General features: G+C 37.4%; 1 protein-coding gene across 2 annotated transcripts in view; it reads right to left on the bottom strand.

Annotated features, from left to right (window-relative positions):
• The window catches only part of DIAPH3 (diaphanous related formin 3), a 424,348-nt gene that overhangs the window by 89,734 nt on the left and 316,313 nt on the right, over positions 1-18,301 (bottom strand). For both annotated transcript variants that reach the window (XM_081128431.1, XM_081128432.1), the window contains 2 exons: positions 7,692-7,787; positions 7,187-7,246 (listed from right to left, as the gene is read on the bottom strand). In XM_081128431.1, the coding sequence (XP_080984557.1) occupies positions 7,187-7,246; positions 7,692-7,787 (156 nt within the window). The remainder of the gene's footprint in view (positions 1-7,186; positions 7,247-7,691; positions 7,788-18,301) is intronic.

Genomic DNA, 18,301 nt, shown 5'->3' with positions numbered 1-18,301 from the left:
AAAGTGGCTTCCTTTTAAGGATATACATATAAAAATAACAAGTAGAAAGAGAAAATTTGTAACAAACCACCAATCAAACAGCAAAATCAATAATTATTCTGTAATCTTTTTCTTGGGGGGAGAAGGGGTTTGATAAAAATCAATAGATCCTTTCACCAGGAAAAAAAAGCCCAAACACGAAATCTAAATCAAAAGTAGAGAGTTCAAGGAACTTCTCAAGTCGTTTATCCACGACTCCATATAAGCCCAATTTTGAACCCATGCTATAAGCAAAAGGAGAAATTTAAGAGTCAAAAAACTTAAAAGATCATAATAACTCGAGTCCACTATAGACAAACAGAAAAAGAGACATATTAATCATAACGATTTCCGCGAAGTGAAGGGCACTGCTTTCCTTACATAATAGTTCTTTATCTCCTTGTCACTCAGTTTGGTCCCAGCCTTCAGCGTACATTTGTGAATGCTCATTAAATGAAAGGCATTTGCTATTTCTCGCATAAATGTCCTTTGAAAGCAACTTGAAGTGCTCACTACTTGAGAATTTTCTAACCTGCTCATGCTTAAGAGTCTGCATGATAATGTGCCTGAGCCAAAAGGCTGTCCTGCCCTGAAAATAAATTAGAAAGGCCTTTCCTTCTACCCACAGGGCATCCTTGCCCAGGCAGGAGCCCCGCTGAGTACTTTCTTCCTCTTGCTTGACTACACAGTAAATAGGAGAGACGGATGTTTGAATAAAATGTAAAATCACCCAAACAGTTTTACATTCCTGGCCCAGAAAAGTCTCCTTAAAAATATTTAAGTCTTTTGACAGCTACAGGTAGCGTTTGATTCTTCCTGAAAGCCCAAGTGTAAGGGTGCCAAAAACAATTAGTGTTTTAATAACTCCCTTTCTTAGGTTAGTTGGCAGGTACAAGTTTATCAGAAAAAGAGCAAAAAAATTCTCAAAAAAATAAGCCAATGACATTTAGCAAAAGCATACAATTTTACTGTATTATTCCTATGCTCTTTCTACTTTAAAATAGGATACAGTTTAGAACATGGAAATGGTGGTTGTCAATACTTACTACTTTGTTAGACAAGAGCTAGATTCTAGCTAAGTACTGGATTCTAGATAAGAGCTGAATTCGCACTGTGGTCATTGTTTTCAAAGGAGCCAGTACTCAGCAGACACGATTGAAAACCTTACAAATTTCATAATTCTGCCTAAAGACAAATTATTGCTGTTTGGGGAAATGGTAGGTCAAGAAAAAAGGGACCCTATACTGAGTGGTTTAGGAAGGGGGGATGGTTATGTGTGAAGTTTTGATACATCAACAACAAAGCCCATTTTGTGTGTCTTAGAGTTATTTTGTAGAGAAATATGCTAATTCAAAAATATCTAACTAGCTTCACATTTAATTCTGACTTCAAATCTAGAGTGGCAGAGCAGCTGTGCCTGGAGGCAATACAATCTTATTTCTCTATAAAAATCTCTCAAAGATCCACATATAAGTGGGAGAGTAAAAATAGATAATCAAATCCAAATTACGGCTATTAAGAATTGATTTAATGTAAAGATAATACAGCAAGATTTTGTTTAGGTTATGGATATTCACTAAAGATGTGTAATGTTTGTTTGCCTAAAATTCTGATTATGTTTTATCTTATTTTGTCACAGTTAAGTAGTTTTATCATTAGGGATTTTAACTGCATATAGTTTATAGAATTTTTTCTGATTACTCTATATCCATCTCACTGAGAAAAAAAATTCCACTGTACTACTTAATGAAAAGGGAACCACCTAATGAGGATGCAGTCAGATTACAGGGAGAAGCAGCATAAGGTGTGAAATCTTTGTCACAGATATTTTATAAAGTCTATAGAGTATACAGGGGAAGAGATGTCCTGGAGAGGGCAGGAAGAGAGGGACACAGGTTACTCCGTGGTATACGACTGAGTTATACAGAGAAAGAAAGAAAGAAACAGAGGGGAAAAAATGAGAAACCAAACCCCTTGCAAGTCTTTCAACCACAATGTGGGCTGGCTCCATTACTGTGCAGTCTCCCCCCAATTCTTCATCTTTTCTCTTCCTCTCACTTACTTCATCACTCACCTGGATTCAATCCTCAGGATTAGCCCTTGATTTACTGTTCTCTAGATTTAAAGATTTTCCTTTAGATAATTCATTTGCTTACGCAGCTTTAGCAATTCTCTGTGAGGGTCCCAACCCAGAGCTCTGGACCCGCCTTCCTTCCTCAGACCTTAATAAGCTCTTTGACTCTGTCCTGACCCCTTGCAGCCAACTCATGTCAGCATCAAGGTAGCTGTAAAGTCCTTTAGATTCTTTTCTCTCTCAGACAGTTGTCATTTCAGTTCCAACAAACTTCTCACACCTGCCGTTTTTTCTTTTTTTTTTTTTTTGAAGACATTTTATTGATTTTTAGAGAGAGAGAGGAAGGGAGAGAGAGAAACATCGATCAGCTGCCTCCTGCAGGCCCCTTACCGGGGATGGAGGCTACAACTCAGGCATGTTCCCTGACCAGGAATCAAACCTGCAGCTTTTGGCACATGGAACGATGCCCAACCAAGCCACAGTGGCCAGGGCAGACCTGTCATTTTCTTGCTCAGAAACCTCAATAGTCCAAATTCTTGGTCTGGCATCAGATTCTCAATATATTTTGCCCCTATCTGGTCCTTTATTTTCAATTAGGCCAGTTAATTTGGTAACACCCAAAAAAGGTAAGAACTTTATAAAAATGTATTAATAAATACTTACATTATCTTGACTTAAAAGGAAATTTTATTATTTTCTACAGACTAGAGAAAATCTTTAAGTCTAGAATGCACTCTGTTGAGGAAAGAAATGAGACAGTGCCCTATACTTAAGATGTTTTTTGTTTTGTTTTATTTACTTTTGTTAAACTTCACTTAATTAAGCAAGGGGAAAAATTTTAACTCATAAGTAACCTTCCATTTCTAAGGAGTGAATCATCCAATCAAGATTAACTTGCACCCTCCACATCTGATCTACCAACCTTTTGAAGCCTAGACCAGTGATGATCAAGTATCTCCTTCAGATAACATTTTAGGGAGATGAGAGGATTAATAGTGTGCACAGCCTGAACTTCAGCAACTGGCATATAATCCCACTTATTTGGGTGATACTGAGAGACCTACTTTTGCTCAATATACATTAATTGTCCCATTCAAGCCTAAACCTAAACATGTCTGTTCATTCAATACATTCTTACTAAACATCCATGTATCAGGCACTAACCCAGCTAAGTACTGGGGTCACAGCAGTAGCAAGACAGGCACCCTCCTTTATTGCTTTGACCCCACCCTGAAGAGGCTCATAAGTAAAGTAACAGACATTGAATATGAACATTTTTAAGAAAATGAGTATTGCAAAATGGGAAAGACTAGGGTGCTAATAAAAGCATTATTATATTAGCTAATAATGTGAGAATAAGAGCATATAAAGTTCAGAATGGGGTTTGAAAAGGACCTCTTGAGAAAGTATGCACATGCAGCTGCTTTCTTGGCTTCCCTTTGTCCTCAGGTTTTGGCCTCACTTCCACTCATCCGTCAAAACTCAGCTTGGATTTCAAGTCCTTCTAGAAGCCAGGTCTGAACTGGTTGTTCAGACTGCGTGCTACCCTTAACTTGGCGTTAAGCAAATACACAGGTATGAGAGTCATTACTCATCTATTTTCCAACTGGATGGAGAATTCTTAGAGGGTATCTCTTTATCTTAAGTGCCTAGCAAGTGTTCAATAGATTTTGCTAACTTAATGAAGATTTAGCAAGGAAAAACACCAAACACTTAATTTCTGCCTAGACTTTAACAAGCAAACAAAAAGACAAAACAGGTAAAGGCTTTAACCAAAGTATTTTTGTTAGAAGTTTGGAGAACAGCACAAGGGCTGGGTTACTCAGTGTGTACAATTTCTGTGCTTCTGAAGCCCAAAGAAGTTAGAATGCTTGAGGTCATCTTTTGCCAAAATATATATGGCAAGGTCTCAGAGGATACTTTATCAGGATTTTCTAATTCTAAAATAAAATATGCAATATATATATTTCTCAATCTATATTTATAATCTTAATCATCTATGATTTTTCTAATACAGTATACATTTATTTAAATTAATATAGATGTTTTAATATAGTTTATTAAAGGGATAAAAAGTAGTCATAATTCCAGAAGATGGTATATCCTTGTAATCCAGCCTCAGACGAGGAAAAGAGTGCTACCTAGTGGTTCAATCTAGGAGTAAGAGACTAGACACACCAGAGGCTAGAAACCTCAAAGAGGGTGTATCTCAATAGTTCAACCTTATATCATGAGAAAAAAATGTACACCAGCTCATCAGCTCAAGGATGGGAATGACAGGTACTGATTCAAGCAGATGATTCAGAGCACGTCACGGCAGAGAGATTAAGAACCAGATAGGCCTGGGTTCGAAATTTGACGGCAAGACCTTAAGCAAACTATCGGACCTGTCTAACCCTTGGTTATTTTTAACTCTAAAATGAAGATAAACATGTTGACTACTTGATAGGAGTACTGAAAAGATTAAATGGGATGTACATAAAATATTCAGCATAGTGCTTGGCATTTAGTAACCATGCAGAAAATCATATAAATCTTTTAAAGATAGTTACAACATAGCCCGGCCTGCTTGGCTCAGTGGTTGTGTGTCGACCTATGAATCAGCAGGTCACAGTCTGACACCCCGTCAGGGCACATGCCTGGGTTGCAGACTCGATCCCTAGTAGGGGGCTTGCAGGAAGCAGCCGATCAATGACTCATCATTGATGTTTCCATTTCTCTCCCTTTCCTTTCCTCTCTCTGAAATCAATAAAAACATATTTAAAAAAAATAGTTAAGACATAATATCAACTACTATATATTTGTAGAAAATCTAAATATCAAACATTAGTTTTGTTTAAGTAAATGAAAGCAAATTAAAAAGTAAAAGGTGTTACATGTTACATTTCAATCACATAGTTCAGTTTTCAATGAAAACAATTTTTAGAAATAGGAAGATTACAAATAGACTCTAAAATATCATTTTGTCAAACTAATCATGATCCTTGTTGCAATGAATATACTTTCCTTACCATATTCTTCATTTTTCAACATCTAGTCCAATAAATCTATCTTTATACAAACAGTTCTTAAAGATTAATTTGGTCATTTGGATTTTGTTCTCACTTGCTTAAAAATGTGAAGGGAAAACACAGCAGAAATATCAATAAAAAATAAGTTTCAGAAACATGTCAGTGCACTACATTTATATTACAACAGAGAATTTGATATTTGTGGTATATCTCCTTTGGCTTTCTATAACCTCTAGTAAAGATAGAAATGCAATTCTCATCTGCTTTTACCAAGTGGATTGAAATATCACAATTTATATGTAATTATACAGGAGCCTCTGTAGCCTGGACACTTTCTTAAATCAGTCACAGAAGGACAGGGTTCCTGAGGCCAGTGCACAAATTTATCTGAAATAATTTGCCCCAACATTATACCTAGTTATTAAAATTTAAGCATGGCAGGGGTACATGTTTGCCATTATTATTATTATTATTATTTTTAATCCTCACCTGAGGATTTTTTTCCATTGTTTTTCAGAGAGAGAGAGAGGAGACGACATCGATGTGAGAGAGACAGGTATGTGCCCTTGACCAGAACTGAACCCATGACCCTTCAGTCCATGGCCTATGCTCTAACCACTGAGCCGAACAGGCTGGGGCTACACGTTTGGTATAATCATACCATGATCACTGTGCTGGCTATGGTCCTTTAATGACTTACAAAGTGGGCTGAGTTACTTATTTTATATATTTTACTACTAATAAAGTATAACCAAAGTACCTATATGCAATCAAAAGAGAAATGTGATGGCATTCAGAACTATATCATCACCATAGTTGTGTCAATAACTAGCTGTGTAGTTTGAGAAGTTTTTAGCCTCAGTTTCCCATGTATTCATCTATGAAACAAAATAATCTCTAAGGTTCAGGAAAACACTGTTCGCCATTACTTTGTATGTCGCAATGACTCTAAATCATAAACCCCAAATTAGGAACTAATTATCTACAATAAATTTCTCTGATTTATTACAATTCCCTTTTCCCATTGTTAGAGTAGAAGGCAAAACAACAACAACATGCCGCTGAAAAAAGTCAAAAGATCTATATAAAATTTTGCTGCAGGGTTTCACCTTTTATTTATTAAGCATCTGCCATATGTATTTTACCTTGAGCAGTAGGGATCCATAGTTATTAAGAGATCATTATATCCATCTCTTTTTCTTAGTTACCTCATCATTTTTTAGCCTCTCCTAAAAATTCGACACGTTTCTCTACTCGGTCATACATCAGTACTAGAACTTAACTGCTTAACTCATCTGTACCCCAAACCACCCTTGAAAGCAATCTGTGAAGTATTTTTCCATTTACAAATCTGGTGAATTTGGCGACACTCTCACTCTGAGTAAATGGTGATCACAATGGACGAATTTGTTTTTGACTAAGGAAGGTAAGCAGAACCCATAATACGTAACAGTGAGAAAAAGGGAACCAACGTAAATGAAGCCCAGTCAACACAAACTAGCATCTTGAGGCTGGGTGTGCAGGAGTCTCGTAGGGATTTTTGAAAGGACTAAATCTCATAAAAATCAGAGACTAAGTTAACTTACCTTTTTTTTAGTGATTCTAGCACATCCATCCAGAATATCACATGAAGTTCATCTGTATTAATGATTTTGCCAAAATGCTTGTCATAGTATTTCAAACTGTACTGGCAAATATGGTAGAGTAAAATAGGCAACAGATTCAACATTTCAAATTGTATCTTGATGTAAAGTAAATCCACTACTTAAAGTAGTATTATGAGAGCACAATGCTTTTGAGAGAATACACTGGACAACACAGATCAGAAATGTGTGAGGTCACTTCAAATAATAATAATAAGAAATTCACTCAAGACCTGACAGAAGAACCCTAGCCACTATCTTAGGCACTACTGTCAGGAGGCAGAATCTGAGTATACCATCTCATAACAAATGTGGAGATCCACACGTTTTTACTATTAGGGTTATATTGAAACTTGAGAACTTCACAGCAGCTTCCTAAAATCACAGATCAACAGGATAAAGTGGATAAGAATGTGCAATTTATGAATACTGTTTATTACCATGGTTACAAACTTTCAGAACAGGCCTCTGAGACATGGGACTGAGACTCTGCCGGATATCTGTTAAAACAAAAATATAAAAGAAACTTAATAGAGAGGTCTGTTCCTCTCCAGAAATGTAACAGTATTTTTTCCAAGGTTAAGTATTTCTGGAAGCAAAGCAATAATGTTATGACTTTTACTTCCCATTTAATTATGCCACTGTGAACTCCACTGGGATAAAGTACATATGGTTCTTTAGCTGAGACTTGTCACACTAATCAGATTTCCTGGGTTCAGTACATTGATTTGTAATGTGCTACTGACACTGGCCAACTGGAATGCTTCTCTCTCTGACATTTGTCATCGCAAGGGAAGGATTAAGAAAACTTATGAAACTTCAGAAGAGTTGTTGCCCACGGCACTACATTCTTGACATATGACTTTAAAAGAATTAAAAAATATAAAAGGGTTGTTCTTTGTGATAGTTCCCTAGAAAGTAACATGAAACAAGTATAACGTTCACCTTTTGGCTTTGGTGTCCTTTTCCTTCGGTCGCGGAAGGCAGCCCCCGACTGCAAGGCCTCCAGCAGACTATCCATCACTCCCGTCTCATCACCCTCTGTGAGAAGAGATGCAGGGGTTACCATAGCAATGTCAAGCATACACAGAAGCATGATGGCGATGGTAGGGGAAAGAGATCAGATGCCAGGACTAAGCCAGCAATTTAAAAATATGATAGGACTTTACCTTTCTCATAAATCAAATATCTTTTAATGAAATCTGTCTCATTAGTGCCTGTGCTACCGTCCACTATAGAGAACTGAGTTCCACTGATTCACTTCACAGCACTGCTTTTATAGTCCAATGACACAATAACTTTAAAGGGAATGTGGTTCTCCTCATATCTCTGTCTCAGATTATCATAAATAACATTTCCCTTGCAGAAATGGGTTATTTTCAAAGCATCAGTTTCTGTGCTAAAATTCACCAGATGTGGGAGTGCTTTTGTTGGTGTTATTGATATTCTGCTGTCTAAACTTATTGCACAAAATGGTATTTCCAGGCTAACTTTTGAGCATATGCTTCCAACGACTGATTCTTTATATCAGAGGATAATCGTCCCCTAATTTTAGGTGACAAACAATAACACTACAAATTTTTACAGAATGCATGAAAAGTTTGTCTTCTATAATGAAAAACAAAGGGAGGATCTCAAAATCTAAAGGACTGCATTACATTACGATTAGTTTAGGTTGATATTCTATATATGATTAATGATGGAGTTGTAGGGCCAATTCTCTCTACTAATATCAGATTTTCTTGTAATCATAGCTATTTATAGTTGTCAATGCTAAATGTTATTTAAAGAAAGCTGGGGAAAAAAGCTTCAACAATACTACTGGTCCAACTAAAATACAAAGAAACACCAAAGATTTTTGTCCCTTAGAGTTTACTTGCAGGCATTCTCTATGAAATTGTACGGCTAGTATCTTGTTATGTCTAAAGTAATAGAAAACTATTTTCCTCTGGAATTTTTCTTTCGTTTTTTTGAGATGTAATCACTTGATAGGGAACAGATGACGAATACAGTAGAATACAAATAAAAAACTTACAGTTTACAAACTATATATAAATATAAATATGCATCGACCCCTTTTCCATCTGGTTCTAATTCATATATTTAGAAAAGTACTAAACCTTGTAGGTGTAATAAAAAAAGTGGGTGATAAATAGAACATTTGGAGATTGTTAATTTACATGTGAATTTAATTCTGAAGTGGCTTGATGGGTATTTTAATTAAAATACATTAAATAGTTAAGGCACTTTATTTAGAAACTACCTAGCTATCTTTGAAAATTTACACCCAAACTCAACTATATTTTTCCTAAAGAGAACTATAGGTAATGCGGAACATTTAAGATTTTGAATGTATTTCATTAGTAAAAGGAAACATTTTAAAAATCTAAAATGTTAAGAAAACAAGCATGAGATAAATGGCATACATTTTAAGGAAAACAAAAGAACTACAAAGAAAATTTGAATTTTCCTTAGTAAGTCTACTATTGGTAGTGGTAGTGGTATTGACATAGTGATCCTGAAGTTATTATGTGTATTATAAGATGGAACAGATGGGTAAATATGTTTTTGTTGCTCACTGAGGGAAAGGAAATACAAATATAAAATGATAGAAGGAGAGGAAGAGCTATGGAGTATTGGATTAGATTCAAAAGTATCATATAAGCTCAAGGTTTAAAAAAAATACTTTTCCTCACTTTGTGGCCCCAAAGAGCCCAGAAGTAATGACATTGCACTAGTAATGTGCATACCTGGCTCTTGGACCTTGGTGTCTAAGTATCATTGCTTACTAACAGAAAGCAGAATACTTAGAGAAATGGCTGATTTTAGGGCTGAGACGAAGATATTGTGAAATGAGCCAGAAAACACGAAAGTGCTCAAAGTTAGACAGACGTGTCAAAAAGGCAGAGGAGCCAGGCTGAAGGGCAGCTTTAGACAAATACAGGACAATTTGAGCACTGAATAAGTAATGATGGGAATGGATTATTACACACAGGAAAAAAAGAAAAGAAGCATGCATCCATATTGATACTAAAGTATTAAAAAATAAACATGAGGGAAGAGAAAACTCTTCTTTAAAGAAGACCATAAACTAGTAGATGTCAAAGAGATAAAGAAGACTGAGTTCCATTAATACAAGGGAGCCAGATATGAGAGAAATAGAAAAATCACCGTATTACAACTCACATAGTAAGAACTGATTCAGGCAGAAATCATCAGTGGTTACAAAACCAATCTGTATAAAGCTGAGGGGAACAGAATGTGGAGAAATCTGGCTGATATGACCTTACCCAAATAATCAAATTATTGACGTCAGGATGATAGGACACGCTGACAACTGCCTTCTGAAGTGATGCACTGAGGCAGGACAACATAACGTGTGCAATACTTTGCACACAAATATTTAACCTGAATCTAAATGGAAAGAAACAACCAGACAAATCCTGAGAAACATTCTGCATGACAACTGCCCTGGGTTCATTTCTTTTTTTTTCCTTTTTACCACTTTTAATTTATTTATTTTTAAGTTTTCAATTACAGTTTACTTTCAGTATTATTTTGTATTGGTTTTAGCTGTACAGCATAGTGGTTAAAAGACTTTACAAAGTGACCCCCTTGTTATTTCTGGTACCCACCTGGCACCATACATAGTTGTCACATTATTGACTATATTCCCTTTGCTGTACTTTACATCCCCATGACAATTTTGTAACTACCCATCTGTACTTCTTAATCCCTTCACCTCTTTCACCCAGTCCCCAAACACCCCTCCCCTCTGGCAATCACCAGTCCCATGTCTGTGTCTGAGTCTGTTTCAATTTTGTTTGTTCGTTTATTTTGTTCTTTACATTCCACATAAGTGAAACCAAATTGACCTGGGTTCTTAAAAATCATCAATATCATAAATGGCCAAGAGAAAAATAAAGAAAAAGTCAGAGAACCATTCTAGATTAAAGAGATATGACAAGTAAATGCAACATACAATCTCTGATTAGCTCTTGAAAAGTGAAAAGGTTATAAATGACATTATTGAGATAACTGGAGAAATTTGACAATGCACTGGATGTTAAAGAATTATATTGTACCAACGTTAAGATACCTGAGTGTGATGATTAATTATATTATGGATAGGCAAAATAATTCCATTGCTCTTTGGAGATCGATGCCGACACTTTCAGGCTCACCAACAGCTTACACCACAGTCCCATGTTCTCTAGTTCTCGCCTTCAAACATGCTGCTCTCTACACAGAACATCCTGCTCACTTTCTTCACCAGGCTCACTCCTACTCCTTCAAGACAGGTAACTGAGTCTCCTTTCCAGGCCTATGTGGGCTGAACTGGGTGCCCTCTGTGTCCTAATGGCATGCGCTACGTAGAGCAACGCATCCTTTCCAATATTGTTGACCTGAAGCTCCTACCCCCCGACAATGAGTTCTTTGAGGGCAGGGACTGTGGTGTTCACTGACCCTTAACACCTGAGACGTGCTGACTGTACTAGCACACGTGGTCCAATGTGGTCAGCGGGGAGGAATCCCCGAGCAGGGTGAAGATGGGCCAGGGACATGGTGGGAGTCTGTTCCCATCACCTTGTAGACAACACGCTGCTAAGTTTCTTCCTTTCCCCTTGTCTCAGGCATCATTCCGCCAGCACACTTTGTTAATGAGCACTCCCAAGTATCTCATGAATTGACTCGCTGTCCCCTTTTCTGACTAAACTTTGTGTTGTTGGCCCAGAATTGAGTTATTTTTCACCTGAAACATCGCATGAGTTGCCTGGAGTCACACTGCTTCCAGTTTCTCCCTAATTCTAATGCATCTCCTACAGTACTAATAAGTCCTAAAGGAGAGCTACAATCTTCAGTCACCTAGTCACACATTTTTAATATCTCTCACTTCCCACAGTATGAAGTCCCATTTCTTTCACTTGCTCCCAACACTGATTCTAATTGCTTTTCTAATCTTACCTTAGTTCCAACATCACAACCTATTCTTCAGCTAAAGCAACTGCCTGAGATTCTCCACAAACATTCCCTCTCCTGTCCATCACCCTCCACCTGGAACCTCTACCTCTGCTCTGGTCCCCCCAAGCTGATGGCCCTTCCTGGCCTTCACGCCCACACACATAATAGAAAGAATATAATACTGAAGAACACCTGCATTCTAGTCTGAGCTTTTAACTAACTACCTGTGTGACGCCAGACTAGAGCCATAATCATTCCTGATATGTGCACCAGAGACAATACCTGTCTAATGTTAATGAGAGGATCAGATGAGATAATAGAAATAAAAGCACATGGTAAATTGCTAGGTGATATAAAAATGTAGAGAAACAAATTCATAAATGAACTTCACAGTGCTTTAGGAAGTTTATGAATGTCTGCTTATTATGTTTCAAGCACAGCTTTAGATACATCATAAATTAAATAAATCTTCTACAGTGTACTTGATCATGTCCTTAGCAAAGGACATAATATATAACATAATTTCTAAGGGAAACTCTAATAGAAAGTATGTCTTACTGTAATCCAATGTGTAAGATGAAGAGATATAATGAAGGCATTTTTCCAAATGTTAAAAATGCATTTAGAATATTCATTCCACATGTTTACTGAGGGTCTACTGTATACCAGGACATTACTAAGCACTAAGAATACTAGACACCAAGAGTTAACATACGTTTTTTGCTCTCAAGAAGCAGAAAAGTGGGATAGCTATGGGAGGAATCTATATGAACTACTGGAGATGTGAGGCTTCCTAGTGAATGATGACCTGACAAAGAGGCAGGAGTTAGCCATAGCAGGGACTGGGGGAGAAATAGCACACCTGGCAGAAAGACTAGCAGGCACCATGGCAAAAGGTATGAGAAAAAACAAAAGTGAGGCAGAGTATTTAAATGATTCATATCTACATTACTCTCATACAAACCAGAGAAATGAAAATTAGCCATTTTTTATTATAGACTAGAATTCAATTTCTCTAACTGCAAATCAATTTATATTCAAAATATTTATAGCCTCTCTCCTGCTGTGAAACTCTTTCAAATAAATAGACTGCAACAGTCAGTCAAAGCTTTGCTCTGTCTGAATAACATGGCACCTGGTTTAATTTGTAAACGGTATTTTTAAAAATCACAGTGAAATGGAGAAGAGAGAGTTGAGGATATTTCTAAAGCAGAACCAAGAGGATGAGGGGACAGACAGGGAGTGAAGTTGCTAAGGAGTGAGTCAGAAATGTCTGAGGTCTTTGGAGCCTATGACTGGAGAAATAGAAAATATGGAAATTTAAAAATTAATATTGAGTTTGGTGGGGGACAAGTGTTGAAGAAGATAATGAGTTTCCTTTTGGACCGGTGAGTGCAAGGTGCTAGCAGGGACCTCCAGATAACTTCTGGAAGTAAGCTGAAAATTCTGGCCTCAAATTCAGACAAAAATTTGGGTAGTATTTTTGGAAATCATTTTCATATTACAAAAAATGCTCATTCAGAAGGAAGGACCAGACCCTGAGAAAGGCTTTGGAAAATACTTTCTCTTTGCCTCATAGGTGCTAGAGAAATTCTGGAAATGCATATGACTGCATCCAAAGGGGCAGCATTTATTTTTATTTTTATCTTTGTTAATCCTCACCCAAGGATATTTTTTCCACTGATTTTTATACAGGGGGAGGGAGGGAGGGAGGGAGGGGGAGATAGACTGATTGGCTGCCTCCTTCACACGCCCTAGCCTGGGCTCAGATTGAACCTGCAACCCAGGTAACATGCCCTTGACTGGGAATCCAACCCGTGACCCTTCGGTGCACAGGCCGACACTAATCACTGAGCCCCAACAGCCAGGGCCAGAGAGGAGAAAAGAGATAAGGCAGTGATACGATCTTTCTTTTATTACATTTTCCCCAAACCAAGGTACAACAATGATATTGCGGATAACTGTGGATACAAAGAAGATCCTAAAAGGTTCTACATGCACTCATTCTTAGAAAGCCACGGGAAGGTGTAACTTTTACAGAACAAGAAAGAAAAGTAAGAAAAAGAAAAACATGGGATCCAGAAAAAGAAAGGGAAGGAACCGGCAAAATGGTAAAAAGAATTCCCAGCCCAGCCCAGCACTTGCGTCCCAGCCCAGGAGAGTCAGTTCAGGTCGCAGAGGAGAACACTAGGCCAGAGGAAAGAACAGTGCCAAGGAACTGAAAGCAGGTCTGCTGCGCTGGACCACTGGCAAAAACAACTGCTGCTTATTCCACAGACCGTCAGAGCAGTTGGAGGAAACAGTAACAAGTACACAGGAGTACTAAGCAACTTAACAAAACCTAGAAATAACGCTATTGTCCAACAGAGAACAATCATGGGTACTTAGTGGAGGGCTGGAGAACATTCACACACATGCAGCACTACAAACACTGGCTATTCTTTTGACCATCAAATGTGATACGATTACAGTGTGAAGTCAGCAGGGGTGTATGAGGAAAGGGCATGAGGGAGCTAAGTCTTCAGCCACTCCTCAGGAACTGGTAACGGCCAAACCTGACAAATGATCACCGAAGCGTGTTATCTAGACGTGGGGAAGAGGCAAGTACTAGGGATCAAAGCCTAAGAGTGGAAAACGTTGCCTCTGGGAAGTGGGAGGCAGTTGAGAGGAGAGAAGAAAATATTTTATTATGCTGTGAGCCTACTAGGTTTCATTTAGGAATTTGCAGACATTATGTTAATACAAAGTTAATAAAAAAATTCCTGAGAGGAAAGACAGGGGAGGAGGAGGAGGAGGAGGAAGGGGAGGAGAGGGAGGGGGGGAGAGGGATTCTTGACCTGAACTGCTTGCCTCTGACACAGGGAAGAGGTAACAAATGGATCAACAACGTCATGGGTATCACGGTGGAGATCTCCAGCCCAGAAAGGACGCCTGGTATGGGGACAAAGAGAGAAGGGAGAAGGAACTGTAGTCACAGGTCCCTTGGATACCTGACTTAAAGAAGAGCTTTAGGTTTGCCAGAGCTTCCTGAACAGGGACAGCTGTATAAGGCTGAGGTTCTGGAGGGATGTGAAACGCCAGGGAGAGCTCAGATGCAGGAATCGGAGAGGGTTACCAGGCGGGGTGCTGAGAGGCAATGCTGAGGCGGCAGGCAGGGGCCAAGCACCAAGCACTGAACATGCCAGGCTAGGGAGTGAGTTTGGTTTTAAGGGAGCCATTAACTTGTTTTAAACTTGGAATTACTATGGTCAGATTTCTGCTTTAGAAAGATCATATGAGAAGAGAGAATACGGAAGGCAGGCTAGGAAAATACGAAGACAGCGGCTTTAGTGATTTAAATCTAGACAAAATGTGATTACAGGGCTCAAGTAAGGAATGGAAGTGGTGAAAATGAAAGAGAAAGGAGGAAGAACAGAAAACTCTTGTTCTGCATGGATGCAGTAGAAAATGAAGCTGAGGCTGACTCCCAGGTATCTATCTGGCTTGGCCACCTGGACACATGTTCATTATTATTCACCAAGTGCTGAACCAGCCTGTGCCCTCCCACTGTGTACATTTTGCATGTGGTCTCAGAGCTCCCTTTTTCTCCCATTGTCTCCTGACATACCTTCTTTAAGTCCCAGAACTTAAAAAAAAATTTACTCATGACATTTTATTAATTTCAGGTGTATAACATAATTCTACACTTGTATATATTGCAAAATGATCACCACAATAACCCTAGTTACTATTTGTAAACATGCAAAGTTATACAAAATATTTTTTCTTGCGGTGAAACCTTTTAAGATTTATTGTCTTAGCAACTTTCAAATTTGCAATATAATATTATTGAGTATAGTCACCATTCTGTACATTACATCCCCTGACTACTTTGTATCTGAAAATCTGTGCCCTTCATCCCTTTCATCCATTTGCCCACCCACCGCCCCCTCTGGCAATCGCCAATCTTTCTCTCATGGATGACTTTGGTTTGGTTTGATTGGTATGTTTTGTTTTTCTTTTCTTAAGATTACACAAGTAAGTGAAATCATACAGTGTTGGTCTTCCACAGTCTGCTTATTTCACTTAGCTTAATATGTCTTGCCACTTTTTATATGATTTCAGTAGTAGTAAGAGACATACGGGTGACCCCCTGGAATTTGGAGCAGGGACAGGGAAGAAATGTTCCCTTTCTCCAGTTACTGAAAGTATGCAGCCGATGCACCAATTCCCAGGCTCATAGTTTACCCCAACTCCTTCTAAAGAAACATGAGACAGTTGCCCTAACAAAATTATATAAATTCTTGCTCTATGCTGCTGATTATTGACCTTCTGGGAACAAGATTGCATTTGCTTTGCCTGGTAATGTAGTTCAACCTGTAACCTTCTAGAACAAAGCTCAAAATACTACTTAAACCAGACAGCAAACAAAGTCTGAACTTTCTTAATCTAGATATGAAAATAAAAATTTGAGTCAGAGGAGTCAGAAAGCTAATTTTCATTGGAATTTAACTGATAAAAAGACAACTAGAATGGTTCTCTTTCATCCTGTAATGAAATGACTGGCCCAACCATAAGTGGAATTTTATATTAAAAATAATATTCTAATACTTGTTTTTCTCCACTACTCTTCATTATTTGCATAGCTTGAATTAAATATTTTTCCTGTTATAAGTTGGAAGGAAAAAAAATTAGAATCTTTTATAAGAAATAAGTCCCCCTCCCTCCCCCCCCAAATAGAACAATTGAGGGCAAAATCAAGGAGTCCAAGGGCTTGGCTTAAATTTTGACTCTCACTCTTACCAGCTTTGTGCCATTTCCTTATTGATAAGATGGACACAATAATAATAAGAGTATTCACCTCCAAAGGCTGTTGTGAGGATTGAGTTAATATATGTAAAGAGCTTAGAATAGTGCCTCACACATGGTAAGGCCTCAGTAAATGTTAGCTATTATTTTTAATATTACGATGACCATTCTTTTTCACTAATATGGCACACATTGATGACTGGCCAATGTAACTCTCTACTCTCTCGTCTGCTTCCATTACAGAGGCTGGAAAAGTTAAAACCTGATTTTGAGGCTCCCTTGCATAGAAGCTGGGGTGGAGAGTGGGGAGCATGCAATACATTTCTGGCGAGTAAAGCATAGGTGTTTCTAGGAATAGAAGAGGCATAGATTGATAACCCCTCTCCCTCTTATCTTGAACATCTACTGGAGCTATGGCAGCCAGCACGTATTGCTCCCCTCTCCCTGCTACCTTGGATATGCTGGGACCCGTTATTTCTCCCCTCTCCCTGCTACCTTGGACATGCTGGGACCCGTGGCGATCATTTTTTAACTGAGCGCAGACAACAGGATCATACTTTCAGTTGCTATATAAGGCTATATTTTCAAAGCTTGAGTGAAAAAAATTTTTACACGTATATTTGAATGTAACATCATAATTATCATACTATTTAATATACTGTATACAAATTAGAATTTCATGTCTTATAGTAAACAGAGTTATAGAGATAGTAAAATAAAGGATTTTTCTTATATGAATTCTCTAGTATTAAAAAAAACACCATTATTGGATGTGATGTATAAAGCATTGTACTATTTTAATTATATAAACAACCAGGAAAAAGTGGTGATATAAACATACTGTAACAAATCATACAGTATTGTCATTAATTTTTAATTTTCAAATTTCTTATAATTTCAATTCTGTGATAAGAAAATGATTTTGGTATCATACCTATTTAGTTTAACTCATGAAGATATCTAACTTTCCTTCTCCTGGAATCTTCTATTAAAGTTCTTTCATTTTTAAAACTAACATAAACAATAGGCAAAATTCCAGAAATGTAAGTTATTTGCCTGCTCATTTACTTCTCTCAAAAAAAAAGGACACACCATTTTTGGAATGTAAACAGATTTCAGGCCCAAGATTTAAAAGTAACCATATAATCAATGAATTAGTTTATCAATGCAAAATATAGCAAAAACTTAGATTGTATTCAATAGACATCCCATATTTAAAAAACAAAAACAAAACTTCAATAAGGCTAACAAAATTTCCCAAAGTGTATACCACAGAATGATAGTCCCACTAGAAGTTGTGTGTGTGTGTGTGTGTGTGTGTGTATTGTGGGGAAAGTAAGGGTGGTTCTGTAGTCAAATAAGCTTGGAAAATAATGCACAGTATACACTGCTCTTGATAATATCAAAAACACATGAAAACTCAATTCATGATACATAATAAATGTGGCATTTCAAATCAGTAGACTATAAGAAAATTTCAATAACTACTATGGTGAAGGTAATTTATTTGAATCCCACTCTGCTATTTACACCAAAATAAATTCCAAGTGGGTCAAACATTTCAACATTAAAATATTAAATTGCAAAAGTATAGCAGACAATATGGAAAAGTATATTTTTCATTAGTTCTGAAATAAAAAGATCTTCCCATGAAAAATCTAAATACCCAAATGTCAGATTGTATTCTACTAAATATCTATAAATAGAAAGATTAAGGAGAACAAAGTGTACACATAAACAATGAAAGGAAAAACGAGAAAAAAAACACACAGGTATTCCCCAAGACTGATTTTTTTTATTTTAAA

Source organism: Miniopterus schreibersii (assembly GCF_964146895.1).
Source record: "Miniopterus schreibersii genome assembly, chromosome: 2".
NCBI lineage: Eukaryota > Metazoa > Chordata > Mammalia > Chiroptera > Miniopteridae > Miniopterus > Miniopterus schreibersii.
This window is presented reverse-complemented; position numbering and strand designations above follow the sequence as displayed.